This window comes from Varroa destructor, unplaced genomic scaffold, assembly GCF_002443255.2.
Source record: "Varroa destructor unplaced genomic scaffold, Vdes_3.0 BEIS01000003.1, whole genome shotgun sequence".
In the NCBI taxonomy this organism is placed as follows: domain Eukaryota; kingdom Metazoa; phylum Arthropoda; class Arachnida; order Mesostigmata; family Varroidae; genus Varroa; species Varroa destructor.
In genome coordinates, this window is record NW_019211456.1 from 8,130,925 (window position 1) to 8,144,339 (window position 13,415).

The 13,415-nt window shown below is 41.3% G+C and overlaps 2 protein-coding genes across 5 annotated transcripts in view; one reads left to right on the forward strand and one right to left on the reverse strand.

The window, feature by feature from the left end:
- Positions 1 to 13,415, reverse strand: part of LOC111247618 (suppressor of lurcher protein 1-like) — a 99,396-nt gene that overhangs the window by 32,974 nt on the left and 53,007 nt on the right. The window contains exons 2-3 of one of the 3 annotated variants that reach the window (XM_022798769.2): positions 12,579 to 13,363; positions 11,528 to 11,780 (exon numbers count right to left, since the gene is read on the reverse strand). The exons of 1 other annotated variant lie outside the window; for it this stretch is intronic. The gene's annotated coding sequence lies outside the window, so the exon portion shown is untranslated. The remainder of the gene's footprint in view (positions 1 to 11,527; positions 11,781 to 12,578; positions 13,364 to 13,415) is intronic. One more of the 3 variants, XM_022798770.2, reaches the window with a different exon arrangement.
- LOC111247619 (serine protease 33-like) overlaps positions 5,009 to 13,415 on the forward strand; it is a 22,382-nt gene continuing 13,975 nt past the window's right edge. For both annotated transcript variants that reach the window (XM_022798776.2, XM_022798777.2), the window contains exons 1-3: positions 5,009 to 5,121; positions 10,119 to 10,408; positions 10,581 to 10,907. In XM_022798776.2, the coding sequence (XP_022654511.1) occupies positions 10,169 to 10,408; positions 10,581 to 10,907 (567 nt within the window). In that variant the 5' untranslated portion in view covers positions 5,009 to 5,121; positions 10,119 to 10,168. The remainder of the gene's footprint in view (positions 5,122 to 10,118; positions 10,409 to 10,580; positions 10,908 to 13,415) is intronic.

The window sequence follows — 13,415 nt, forward strand, 5'->3', positions numbered from 1 at the left end:
ATATGAACCATACAAATATAGTTACAATTAGAAAAGCTGCTACAGTGTACGCACTTTATTAGCAGCTTTTTCGGCCGTATAACTTGTATATATATGGCTCATAAGTATTTCCACTTATTGGCCTTCTTTTTCTGTCTGTTGAAAGGCTTCTAGCGATAAGATTGGTACTTTTGCTAACTTTGAGATCACTCGTCTCGTTTTTAGGAAGGACTGAGTAAAAGCTGTTTGGCAGGGAGTTTTCGCGCACAACTGCACTTCAGCGCTAAGGATACTTTTCCTTCAGCCGTCAACAGACGAGCGGGTGTTGCCAGTTGAGAGATCCGATGTAATAAGAGGTACCACAAAAGTCTAAATGGTGCACATGTTAAGCGTCTAGCCGTATGCACCAAGGCATTGTTTCAGCTAGAAGTTTAGTCGGGGGCGGTAGTCAAAGAAGGAGAGGGGGATATGCTATTTGCTATGTATGACCCTCTGGGGGCTAATTGTTACCGCTCACGTATACGGCGAAGGACACCATCTCAGGAAACGAAGCGATATGCCAAACTGGCTTTAGATATCCTGAATGCGACTAAAAAAAAACAGTGTAGGGACCAGGAGAGTTAATTAATTTTTACTTTCTCCTTCTATGAGAAATAAATAGATGCACACGTACGCTACGAGTTTGCACGTTGCCAATGCATTTTTTCTTTGAGCAAAACAATCATCTGCCGATCATCTGCTTGGTCCATACCATACACTTGTTACACTTGATCTTCTGTCTTGTATTGGGGCGCATGTATTACACAGGCTAAGCATTAGGCTGAAGCGTCCCGTCCCATAGCAGTAATTCTTCTGCATGCGCAAGCGAAGACAACAACGAGAAATTTATATGACTCCATCGCAAGAGCTCTCCACCCTAGCAGAATTAATAATATAATTCGCAAAACATTGAGATGGAGATAAGGACAATAAGCTACCTGTAGAGCTTGTCCTTTTTACGCATGTTAACCGTCATAATGTAGAGAATGAACGCACTTCTGATTACACATAGGATAACTCATAGCAGATAAGTCATGGAGACATGTTACCGATTTTCAGGGCCGACAAGAAGCCAAGTTCTATATTTATGTCGACCCTGACTTGCCAGGTCAAGCTACTTTGTAGGAGCATAAATCGTAGAAAAATTTAGGTTACATGCCATACGCAATGGTTCATCATTGCGCCGGAGCTATCTTTCTCCATGTCGCCACGCACTGACCACTGAGAAAAAACAGGCTTAATTTATGGAATTAAAACGGAGAGCAAACGTGTGGTTAATAAAAATTGAACTAAATATTTGTTCATATTGCAAATGGATCTCGTACCATTATTTTACCTGTAACAACATCTGTCAATGACAGCTTTGTTGGATTTCCATTAGACAGAACGTTAAAATAAGAATAGATATATATATATATATATATGGTTTCAACGTGTTTTTTTTTCTGTTAATAAACATCTACATATCCATATCTAAATAGTAGAGCAGAAAAGGCATTTTTTCTGCATGTATTAGAAATCAGTCGCTATTAATGAAGAAATGAAGTGCCTAATTCAATAATATATTTATCAATGATTTTATATTATGCGCAGACGGTTATTTTCGACGCAGTTACAGGAAATGGTTATCTTTTTAATCCGTCGCTATTGATTAACTTTGTTTTCAACTTCTAGTTGCTCCTATATGTAAACCTATATGTACACGATTGTTTAGTTAACATTTGCAAAGTTTCTATTGAAATTCAACTAACAGTATTCATTGGAGAGCAAATCGTCGACGTATCACTCTTCTGCTTTCATACACGTAGGAGTTTGCTGCGAAAACAATACGTTTTCCAATTGTGTTTCAAATCTTTTGAGACGAGCGCTCACGACTTGTAAAGGAACAATGTTAACTATTATTGTCTAGCTAAATTCTGTTGTTGACAGTAAAGTTATATAACACTTCTGCTTTAAGTTTATTGTTCGATCTGCTACGGAAGCGCCAAAGAGACATGATTCAAGTCACTTGAGTGAATCTAGAGATCGTCATTAATCCCCATGCTTCGCTGGGTTTTTACGCTGGGCTGTTCCTACTTTATAAACGAAAAACATTAACGAATATCTGTACGTACATATCGTTGTACTTCTCCTCCATTAGATTCCACGAAGGAGCGAACTAGATGGAATAGCAGGCACTGATATGCGGGATCTGGCTAAAGTTTTGGTGTCCCGCGAGATTTGAAAGCTGGGTAAACGAGCCTGAGTTGAAGAATAAATTAGCAGCACCAACGGCACCATTAACGTTGTTCATCTGGCGAGCAGCAAGTATCAAACGCTGCACCTTCCAGTTATTGTTGATAGCAGTGGTGGAAATTTGCAACGTTTCGTGAAAAAATTTCATATTTTATTTACCGTAAAAAATCGAATTAATTCGTTTGTGGAAGTTTTGTATTGAACGTTTGTGTGTCATCGGCCGCCTGAATTCAATTCCGGTCGCGCGGCTCTAAATGACGGATGGAAAGCAGCAAACACCGTTATACCGATGAAACTTACAATTTTATTAAGCTTAGTCTGAGGCTGTTCTGTGCAAATGGCGATACCTGGCTCTCTTGTGCATGTATATATCTATATATATATATATATATATATGAAGTATTGATATGTGCGTGTGTATCCATTAAGTGGCAACAGTTGGACATCTATCTCGATAGCTGATCGTTATGGGGCATTGGGTTGCGTTCACAAGCGGCTCTTGCGAATGTCCTCTTTTTTTTTCTAATGTGAGGAACAAAAGAGTCATTGCACATATAACGGACACCCCAAACTGAAGGGCAACCGAATTACGTGGTGGGCCCTAGCAAGCACATTGCAATAGACGACACGGTGGTGCAGAGCAGTTGGTGAGACCGCGCCGGTCTTCACCTAAAGAAAAAACCGGAATCGTCGGTTTTGGGCGTCGAACGTCAAACGGTTCAGCTGGTGGTCACGCGAAAGCTTTGTGCCGTGTCTTTTTCCCTATTTCATCTGCATTGGAGGCATTGTAGCGCTGAATAGTGCTTGATCCCTATACGCCGTGACATAATGGCGTTACATCAAAAGGCGCTTGACTAATTCAAATTTTAGACACGCATATATAGTTGATTTACAATGAATTTTTATTGAATTTGGCTTTCTTGGACTCTTCGAAATGGGGCTAATTAATCTGCATATGAATACGAATGTAACTGGCAGAGACAGATCTCTAATTATCGCCGGTGATTAAATGAATTTAATCAAAGTGTAGGGGCATAGGCCTGCCCCTACACTTGGTTAAAACTGTGGTATTGTCACTTAGAAGTAGATATTGAACGTAATACAGATTCATTATAAAATGTAGTATTGTGCAACACTGTTCTTAAATAGCCGAAATGGTTGTACTTCAGTCAGGCTCACAGGGCATCACACTTCGTAGAAATTAGCCCCGCGAACTTTTCTGGCATACTCAACTTAGCCATGCCTGGCCACTTAACAGACTTTAACACTGCAACCGATTCACTATTTAGCTCAACTGAGGCTATTACTATTCTGTGTAATTATATGATTATTTTTTTCAATCGGCTGTAATATTTCATTGTGACTTGTTAGTCGTTCGGATGGCCTATAAATGTCGGCTGTATGGAGAACGTTGTGTGTAGCAGAAGATATTCTCTAATAACCATTGTATATATAAAGTTAGATAGCTCTTCCGAGACATCTCGATCGAGGCACTATGGTGATAGTTTCAGTTGTCGACTACATTGCGTCTACGATAGATAATGAGGCAAAAATGATCATTCAGTATTCAGTATCATTGCATTCAAGTTAAGACTATGTGAGAAACTTGTTTTATCATCTATCGTATCAACAACTTTCAGCATTCTCCCGTCCAGCATATTATCTCAAATTGCCAAGCTCGATCCGAGAAAGTGTTTCAAGTCATCAATATTCGCTGACAGTGAAATACGTAAGAACAAGCAGAAGCTTACTAATTCACTTCGTAGTCATAGTAAAATTTCGTTCCCACTCTGCCACCCGCTGCCAGCCAATTTGAGGGTGGAAGGGTGGTGTATTGGACCAAAGAGACTTAAGCGTTTTTTGTCAGATTTCATCTGTCTGTTGGGCTTGGGCCTAACATAGAGCAGCTCTGCGGTTGATACGATTGAGGCTGAAGTTCTGATGCGGAGTCATCACTACCAGGCAGCCGGCAGTCGTCCAATCATGGAAGCAGACGCGACTTCAGCGACGACGCTGTAGAGCTGTGTGCGAGCCCTTTCCCGCGGTTTAAACGCTGGGAAGCGCGGCATGCCCGGCGTCGCCGAGGAGCACCCGGCCGCAGGGGAAGGCATGCTGTCAGTAGTCGCGGAACCGCGCTGAATTTGCTGACGGCTTCACACCATAGGGACAAAAAAGGGAACAAATACTGTTCCTTGAGCCAAAACACCCCACTGAAGCCCGAAACTTTCCCCATATAGTGGGAACACGAATGATACAGATGTGAGTACAATATAACGAAACAGTATAAAATTACGATCGGATCGTTTATAGTACGCGCTGAATAGACTGTTGGCTACATTATGCATCGTGCGAAACGAAACTTGCAGTTAGGTACTCGTACGCATTGTCATCCATAGCATGGACGTGATGTGAACTAAGTGATAATGAGGGCCTGTAGTGATAAGGAAGACTTGTGAGTGATCTGTGAAAGCGTATGAAGTCTCTCAAAGAGCGAAGCATTTATCTCACGGATCTTCACTTTGGATACGACCGATAAAAACAGAGTCCAGCTGACAGAAAGGACCCAACGTGCCCGGGTTAATTCATTTAAAGCGAGAGGCCACATCCGTGGATTTGCTATCGTCTATTTGGACCTGTGTGAAGCTCAGTGCAGTGTTATTACTGGATCCTCCGTTAGCTCAGCTCATTAACAGTAATTTGAAAGTACTTGTGTTCTGATAGGCCCATGTATCGGACCAACTCCAGCATAAAGTTTCTTCAAAAAAGTTCGCATATCGCTGCCCGCGAATCGTACAACACCGGGTTCAACAAAACCCACTATTTTGTCTCTGTTCTGACCCAATCGGAACCATGCTTCACGCTTATTAGGTAAGTTTAAGGATACCGTTACTCAAGTCTGAAATGCTTCATAATGTTAACAAGTTGCAAAGTCAGCCGAAACGGGTATGTGAGGTTTTTGAAGGGGTTTTGCTGCTAGACGACAGCTGGGCAGCACAATCAACAGACTATGGCTTTTACTACTTGAAAGTTAGCCCTTTGTTAATAAGATGGTTTAGATGCTTAGTTTTCGGAAAGAATCACTCAAGTTATCCAAGTTGGCAAAAGTGAAATGCATGGCACTTTTACTGAGTTTTTGATGCTACATAGATGAACAATTATCATCATCAATTGTATTGATTTTACAACTAAGCTGGAGAGGTGGCGGCGTTATCTAAAGCCGTATACTATTTGGAATGGTTATGGCGTCAAGGGGTCCTTTTTATTTTTCAATGCCGGCTCCGAACGAGCGTACAATTCAATTCCATCGACTTTGACAAATCGATCTTGTATGCTCTCTGAACGGATGTACGGTCTACCGCAAAGTTCCTATTGCCGATCCGGTTTATCACTGAGAACGCTTTCATTTTGAACTAAAGTAGATGCTTTCGCATGGTTTTATTGCATAAGCTGACAAAATATTTTCGGTTAGTTCGGAAGCTACCGAACTAAACGGACTCGACGATAACAATCGAGCAGCAGGGAGCATTCTGTTGGCAAAGAAGCGCCCGGACGAAACTCCCGCCGTTGAGATGTGTCAAAAAAACGACAACTTATAGGTATTTTATAGCAGCCGAAGGATGAAGCAAGTTTTTTGCATTTCATCAGCAACAGCAACTTGAACAAAGTGTAACTTTGTTTAGCTCAATATCGCCACAGCAAAAGTTCAGAGGTGCGGCAACTGGCAGATCTGGCCATATGCCAATAGAGTGTCTGCTATTGACTCTTTCTGGCCAGCGGGACCCGTTTTTGACCTTTTGTCAGATCCTTTTTTGAGTCTTGACCGTAACCGATTGTTGACTTCCGCACGCCAGCGCCTTGTTTGCTTTACCTTTCCGGCTAAATGTGATACCATTATCATAACTCTGTTACATCGGCCGCCATTAATGACGCTGTTATTGCACAGCGCGGTATGAGCAAGCATGCACAATGCGGTGCACACTTACCTGTCCGTTATGTTAAAAAGCTAGCAGTTTTTGGCTGAAATTTTTACGAAATTCATTGCTACAGAGCCACTACGAGCTGGCCATCAACTACCCACTGATAATAATGGGTAGGGACGTCCTTATCCAGAGTGGCCCACCTGTTACTATCCTGCCAGTGATCGTGTGACGATTAACTTTTTCATTCTAATTTACATATAATTCGTGGACACTCCTGAGTCGAATGCAATGTTATAATGGTAATAATAATTATTATAGTAAAAAAAATCAACACTCATCGTCACTAGGTGTTTGGATATCGAAATAATTACAACGACCATAGAGACATTATTAAATACTTTTAATCTCATGCGAACTTAAGCAAATATATCATATTATTTTTTAAATGAGCATATCCCCTATACATTTTCTGAAAATAGAAGTTTCTTCTTTTACGCAAAATAAGGCTACGTATTTAAAACGTTCTTTAGTATCTTTTACGCACTACGTTATCCTAGGCAGTATGTATCCGTTGTGAAGTTCAGTTACTCACTTCAAAAAGCTTCGTATTTTTTTTGAAGTGCTGTCGAATCCGAGGTCAGCTAAAGTATATCTCCTAAGAAAACGTATGGGAATCTTCAGGATCAATATAATTAGGGTGACAAAACCTAATTAGTTAAAAAAATAATTTGTAAGCAATAGTTGGAGAGCTAATCAGCTATTTACTACGGGCAAGAAGCACTGCTTAATTACTGAGGCGGTCCGAGTTCTATCGAGTTGAAGCTCGATAGGGAAAATTAACGGACATGCATACATTAAACATAGACGGTTCCTATAGCTAAGCATCGATGACAGTAAAATCTGCTTTCGTCTTAACTGGTTTCTCAATTACCCTATATGTAACTTTGTCATACCACGAAGTTATGATTACTCTCGCTCAGCGCGGAAGTGTATGTTTTTTAACTATACCGCTCTAATTCAGCTCGGACTTCCACTGTTAAATTTTTCTTCCACAGGGGTTGCTCAAAATGGCGATCTTTCACACAGTCTGAACTGAACTTTTTCTAAGACTCGTGTTTCTCTGCTTCCCCAGGCGTCCACCCAAGTGAATTATTCTTAATTATTTATAGTTGTCCATTTGATTGACGCTCATGCCACCTGAAAGAAATGCGCTCGTTTTCGTTACTACGAGAATGCTGATGGTAAGACGATGTGCCCAAGAACGCAGCTCGTGGTTCGACTGAAGTTTCTTAAGATCCGCCAGTGTCGAGCTTCGAGCCGGCGCGATGGCGCGAAACCTGCGTACCTATTGTTTATGACTGCTATAGCAACGCAGAGATCTGTATTGGCAGTTCAAACCATGTCGCTGTCTTCTATCAATCACTTGCATTTTTATTCTCAGTGCCTTTTGATAAAACGAGGGTTCAGTACAGGATCTTGTCTAGCAGTACCCCAGGGTATACGTAATCCAGTTGAATTGATACGTGGCACTCTACAGGTAGGTACTGAATGAAATTCATTCCACCAGACGCTTACGTAATTACTGCAGATGCATCGTTTGTGCATAGTCATATAACGACTGTGACGTTTCTGCACAACATATCTAAAATTAAGACATGTTTTAAAATTTTATCTTACTGTATCATGGATATTAAGACGATTTAAGGTTTCTGATAAGACGCTTATTATGACGTATTCGTAGTTTACATGCACACATTCGAACCTCAGTACTTACTAAAGTATGTATTTATAATAAACAAAAAAACGAAAACATAATAAAGAAGTAAAGCTTCAACCCTGTAATACCTAGTGCTTAGCTCTAATTAAATATTAGTTATGTCATTTATCATAACGTTAGATAAATTGAAAATTGCCCGCTAAAGACGACGACGGTTAGCCTTCATCCTCGACGGGAGTGAAGCAGACAATGTTAACCAATTAAACAAAGGGCATATACGCTTCTTAAGGACGAGCTGGTGCATATCAGTTGGCCTGCACCGTGGGTGATTACACCTATCGTCCACGTATGCAGCATTACGCTCACGTGGGTATATCATAAGCGTCCTTAATCACGGCGAGACACGAGTAAGGAACAGCAGCTAATATGACATCCTTGGTTACATAGCTTGCTTTATTTGTGCTCATCGTGAATCTTTCGTGGCTAGCTAAGAACTAACAGCGCCTTGTAATGAAACATCTCGTAGTTCTTGGCGGGCCTGCGAAATCTCGCCTTCTTTCTCTATGACGTGACCCTAACCGTATCCGTTGACAGCGACATCGATACGAGGATCGGGGTCGTTTTTGCTTGGGAACGGGATGAGATTCGTCTACCCAGCGGGAGCAACCCAGTTACTTTTCCAGTGATCTGCAAGGCCATAAATGATAGTTGCTGATGATGGAGGAGGGTCCGTTCTATTCGATCGCACTTAAAATAACCAAGATTTGGTCCGAAACTATTATCTTTCATCGGACATATAACAGTAAATAGTTTTGTCATAGCATTTATGAACAGGCACCGGCAGGTTTTTTTTTTAAAACCATTTTAAAAATGTAAGCTATTTGTGTATTAGAACTTAAATGGCACAATGATAGTAGCTTTCAAGCGTTTCGAAATTTAGATCTACTGATTTGAGAGTAAGGTCTGTTGAAGCCATTAGCTCAAATATGTTATTATTGTATCGCTAATTAGTTTAACTTATTTAATTACCATCGTTCCGGATGAAACAGTTAATCAGGCCCAGACAAAAGCGTCTCAGACGATCTCAAGACAAAGAAAAGAGGGTGCAACATTTATATCAGTTGTCAGAGCGACCAAATCGAACTGTTTGGGGGCCAAGCTCAGCTACTTTGTCACTTGTTAAGATAGCTAAGATCACAGTATACGGTAGCGGCGATCACTCTCGCGCGTACCAAGGAAGTGAAGACTTAGCCAGAATGTTCTTTTTTGATAGGGATTTAAGTTGCGTTCTAAAAGTGGATGCCAAAATGGCTCCGTTTTTATTTTACTTACTTGAAAAAGTATTTAGCTAGTTAAACTATTCCACCTGTAATTTTTTCCCGTCTGAGAAAATGGCATTAATTGAAATAGGCTATCGTACGCGACTACACGACCAAGTGAGTTTTTTTTTCCAGGGATCATTAAACGTACCGCTCTTTTTTTGTGACAATAATCCTTGATTCGTACTTTGAACTTAATTACTTCGATTAAAGCAGCAATAATTACTGTAATCCGCAGATATTTTTTTTTGTTGTTTTTTTTTTCAGATTCAATACTTGGTTAGTGTGAGCTAGCGTATACGCTTTCGCAAATAGCGTCACAATGGCTGATATAATAAGTATCCACTAGCCGATAATTTTGAGTCGTTACTGCTGTTGCAGAATTATTGTTTACGCTATATATACTAATAATTTAACCCTATTCTTTATTTAAGTCGCATCAGCGGTAGCGTCTTCTATGGATAGAACAAAGTGAATCAGTATGTTGGATACGTTTAGAAATGTAAAATCCATTGACGGTAGGTAGCACTAAAAATCGGGCTTTGCTACCGGAACGTTGGTCGAGGCTTACTCTTCTTCATAGTTAACTGTTATTACAATGTATTCCTACAACAGATAATATCGATGACTTTTGTCCTATATAATTTTTGTCGTTTATATATAAATCTCAATAGATGATAAATAATAGATATCTATATATATATATGAAACGTTATGTTTCAAGATAAACATAGTATGAATATTTCTTTATAAATTAGCTAGTTATAATTCAAATTTCTCATTTGAATATTCAGTCGGGAATTACTCCTTAGGGGTACAAGAGACACTTATAAAGATTACGATTTCATGGAATTTCATCTAAAATAATCAATCTTCCAGTTTTTTTTCTATCGTTTGCTCCTTTCACAGTGACCAGCGTTCGCCTGTTGTCTGCAGGGATCCTGAGAGCATCAACAAAGATGCGCCCGCAGCATACGTTGTTCTCCGCGACGCTTATCGTCGCCCTTTGTGTTCCAAGCTACACTCTTGAGGTACGAGTTCCAAGAGTCACCAAGCCCGAGTCGAAGCTGGAAGTAATTGCAAAAAATACGACAATTTCGCGGTCCGAATCTCCGCCCGAAGGAACAGAATTTGAAAGCAGTACTTCAGAGGCGACCAAACAAAGCAATATCACAACACTGCCACCAGCTCAATTAAATGTGAGTACTTTTGTACATACAAATGAAATTGCAAATTTGAATCTCATCAGTCCAACTTGTCAGTGAGCCCGATCATATGTGCGCGCTTAGATAAGCTCATTGCTCTAATCAACTTTAATGGGTCACCCTCTAGAGCACCCCTTTGTTCATTCGGATCGCTCACACGATTTAGGTGGCCACAATAATGTCTGCTGGATCTGCCTCAACCCAAAACAATATTCAGACAGAGACTGCGGCGACGTTTCCTCTTACGTCTAAGCCAGCTATTTCTCTCGTGCTTGACGTGACCAAACGTGATATCGGCATTTCTGTGACGGAACTTCCGCAGACGACCTCGTCACGACTGTTCAAGACGACCGTCGAGTCGGTGGTATTCAACGTGAATGACTTCAACTTTGGACTGAAGTGCGGCCGCAGGCCGCTTCATCAGAAAACCCGAAACCGCATCAAACGTATTGTGGGAGGTTCGTCAGCTACCGAGGGCGAATGGCCCTGGCAGGTCAGTACTTTGATAGACTAGTTATATAAATCTATATACTGCGCCTACTTTTTGAAATCACCGGGATAGCTTGAGTAATATACTTGTAACATAGCAGGAAATTCGTTTCCGTGCACTCGTACGATTTAGGGTTTGGTGGTCTCCCTTGCCATTATGCAGAACACACTTAAACAGGCGACGGACGCATAAAATCATAGAGTTCGTCCATCTACCCCCGCCCCTGAGAACTAGTTACAGCAGATTCGAACATTTACGGATATGTGTCAGTAAGAATTTTCTTATCTGTAGAAAATTTTGATAGTGCATTTTCATTTAACCAGGTACACTTCTATGTGTGTACCTTTGAATAGGAACCGGAATATAACTAGAAGCGTGTAGGGCCGTTGGCCTAATAAATTCAGTTAATCATTGTATATACTCGATGTTGTTACATGTCCAGTATTTCATTGGCTTTCCAGTGTCCATCTCTACCACGTTCATGTATTCCTGCCATTGACAGAGGCAAGCGATCCGTGCACGTGTGGGGAGTGTAGCGTGATGACGCTATTCTATTCAATATTTTCGGTTAGTTTTATTACCGACCGAGCTACTAGATGCTTGGCTTGTGAATGCCGACGGACCTTTGAAAAAAGTGTGTCGACGTCGTCGCTGCTGTCGTCGTTACAAGCGTCCTGGTGCTGACTACGAATGGCAGCATCGCTTTCGTTCGGTCTCTCTTGCTGTGCTTTCACTGTCGCTCACCGCTATCGCTGCGATATCCGTATATGTTTGTGTGTTTACGATTCATTTCTGAGCTACTGGTGGCCAAAGCGTCTGTCGCAGCATCGAGTTCGGCGTCGCCAGAAAAGTCGGCAGAAAACGCAGAAGCAGCAGCTGGAGAAAGAACCAGAATGGCATGGTACAAACATATGAAAAAGCACACACCGAAAACAGTCAGTGAAAGTTTAGCTGAGATAAAGGAGTGTGTTTATGTTTGCGTGCGTAGGTCTGTATTGGTCATCACTTCGTCAGTTATTTCAAATAAAAGGGAAGCGAGAGTAAGAAGTGCTATTCTCCGTAAAGCGGTTTCTCCGAAATTAGCTTATGCCAGAAGCATCCTCACATCTTTTCCTTCTCATTCTGAAAGCGCAAACTGAGAATGGAAATTTACAGAAAATGTATCTAGTTTACCGGGTATATTAATTTCCGCCAACGACACATATTGCATAACGTGTGCGAAAAAAGATACTTGGCAACTGTATCGGCACTGCGTCTGCGCTGTGTGCCATATTACTCAGCAGATGGCGATAGGAAAGTAAGTCTTAGAAAAACATGCTAATTAAACAGGAAAGTTAAAGGAATCTAGCTATGACGAGCCGATGAGACGAGAAGCCGCACGAGCTGTAGAATATTGATTTATTTATAGCTTCAGAATAGGTCAGATCAACGGTTCTAATAGCAAACTGGAGAAATTCTGACCGTCTCTCGGTATAGTCGATTATTTCATCGATTTTTAGTTTCATTTTCACACGTTTTCCCCGACACCAACAAGGCAAATCGTCCGCATGACTGACCTAAGTATCGGGAAAATAATATCTATATAGATATAGATTAGCATACGGGTTATAGTAGGAAGCTCTATTTTTCACCAAACAAAAAAATGAACGTCGTTATCCATATTCGTTACGTTACCTTTGCGTCAGAAATTCCTGTCCCTTAGTCGAAGTTCGCGTCTTTAGTCTGGCTACATATGATCTTCAATGCTACGAATCCATTTCTGAGAGGATACTGAATGCCGCCATCTCGTCACATATCGATATGGCTATGGCATGTATTAGCTACACTAGTTATTCAGTATCTCCTGTTAAATCGCTGTCACCGGCCGTTTCCAAGCTATCGGCGACAACAAGTCCATCATGAGCGATGTCAGCAGAAGGATCATCAGCATCGGTATCGTCGTCTGCTTTGTTGTTCGTGGCAGGGTGGCACAGTGGACGTAATGCAACAAGTATAGGAAGCGGTTGCAATACTCAACGCGCCTGTCGAACTCAAATTCCGCACGGCTAAACGTACCACCACAAACACTTCAAACAGCCGCTTTTCGTATACTACCTCTACTATAATAGTTTCTACGGCCGCGAACATCGCATCGTTCTTTTCTAAATTTTCGTTTCACGGCAAACGCCTCGTAGCGGTTGTTCTTTCGGCATCTGGCATTTGCTTCGGCAAGCAGAACACTCGTTCGCTCGTCGCTTGGTCGTTGTCGCGACGCTGCCGGGTCAGAAGATCAACGCAGTCAGTACGGGGCGCCATTAAAGGCAATCGCTAGCCCCAACTGTTTTTCATTTTACTTCTTGAATTGAGCACCGCACAATGAGTAGAAAGCAGTTGTCCGTACTTGTTACTTCTACTAGATTCTTTCACTTCCTTCGATGCTTTCTACTCGGCAGAACATACCCTGTTCCTATTATTTCTTGCTACCATTTAGGGGAAGAATAGCTTAACATAACACACCTCTTAGTCGAAGCT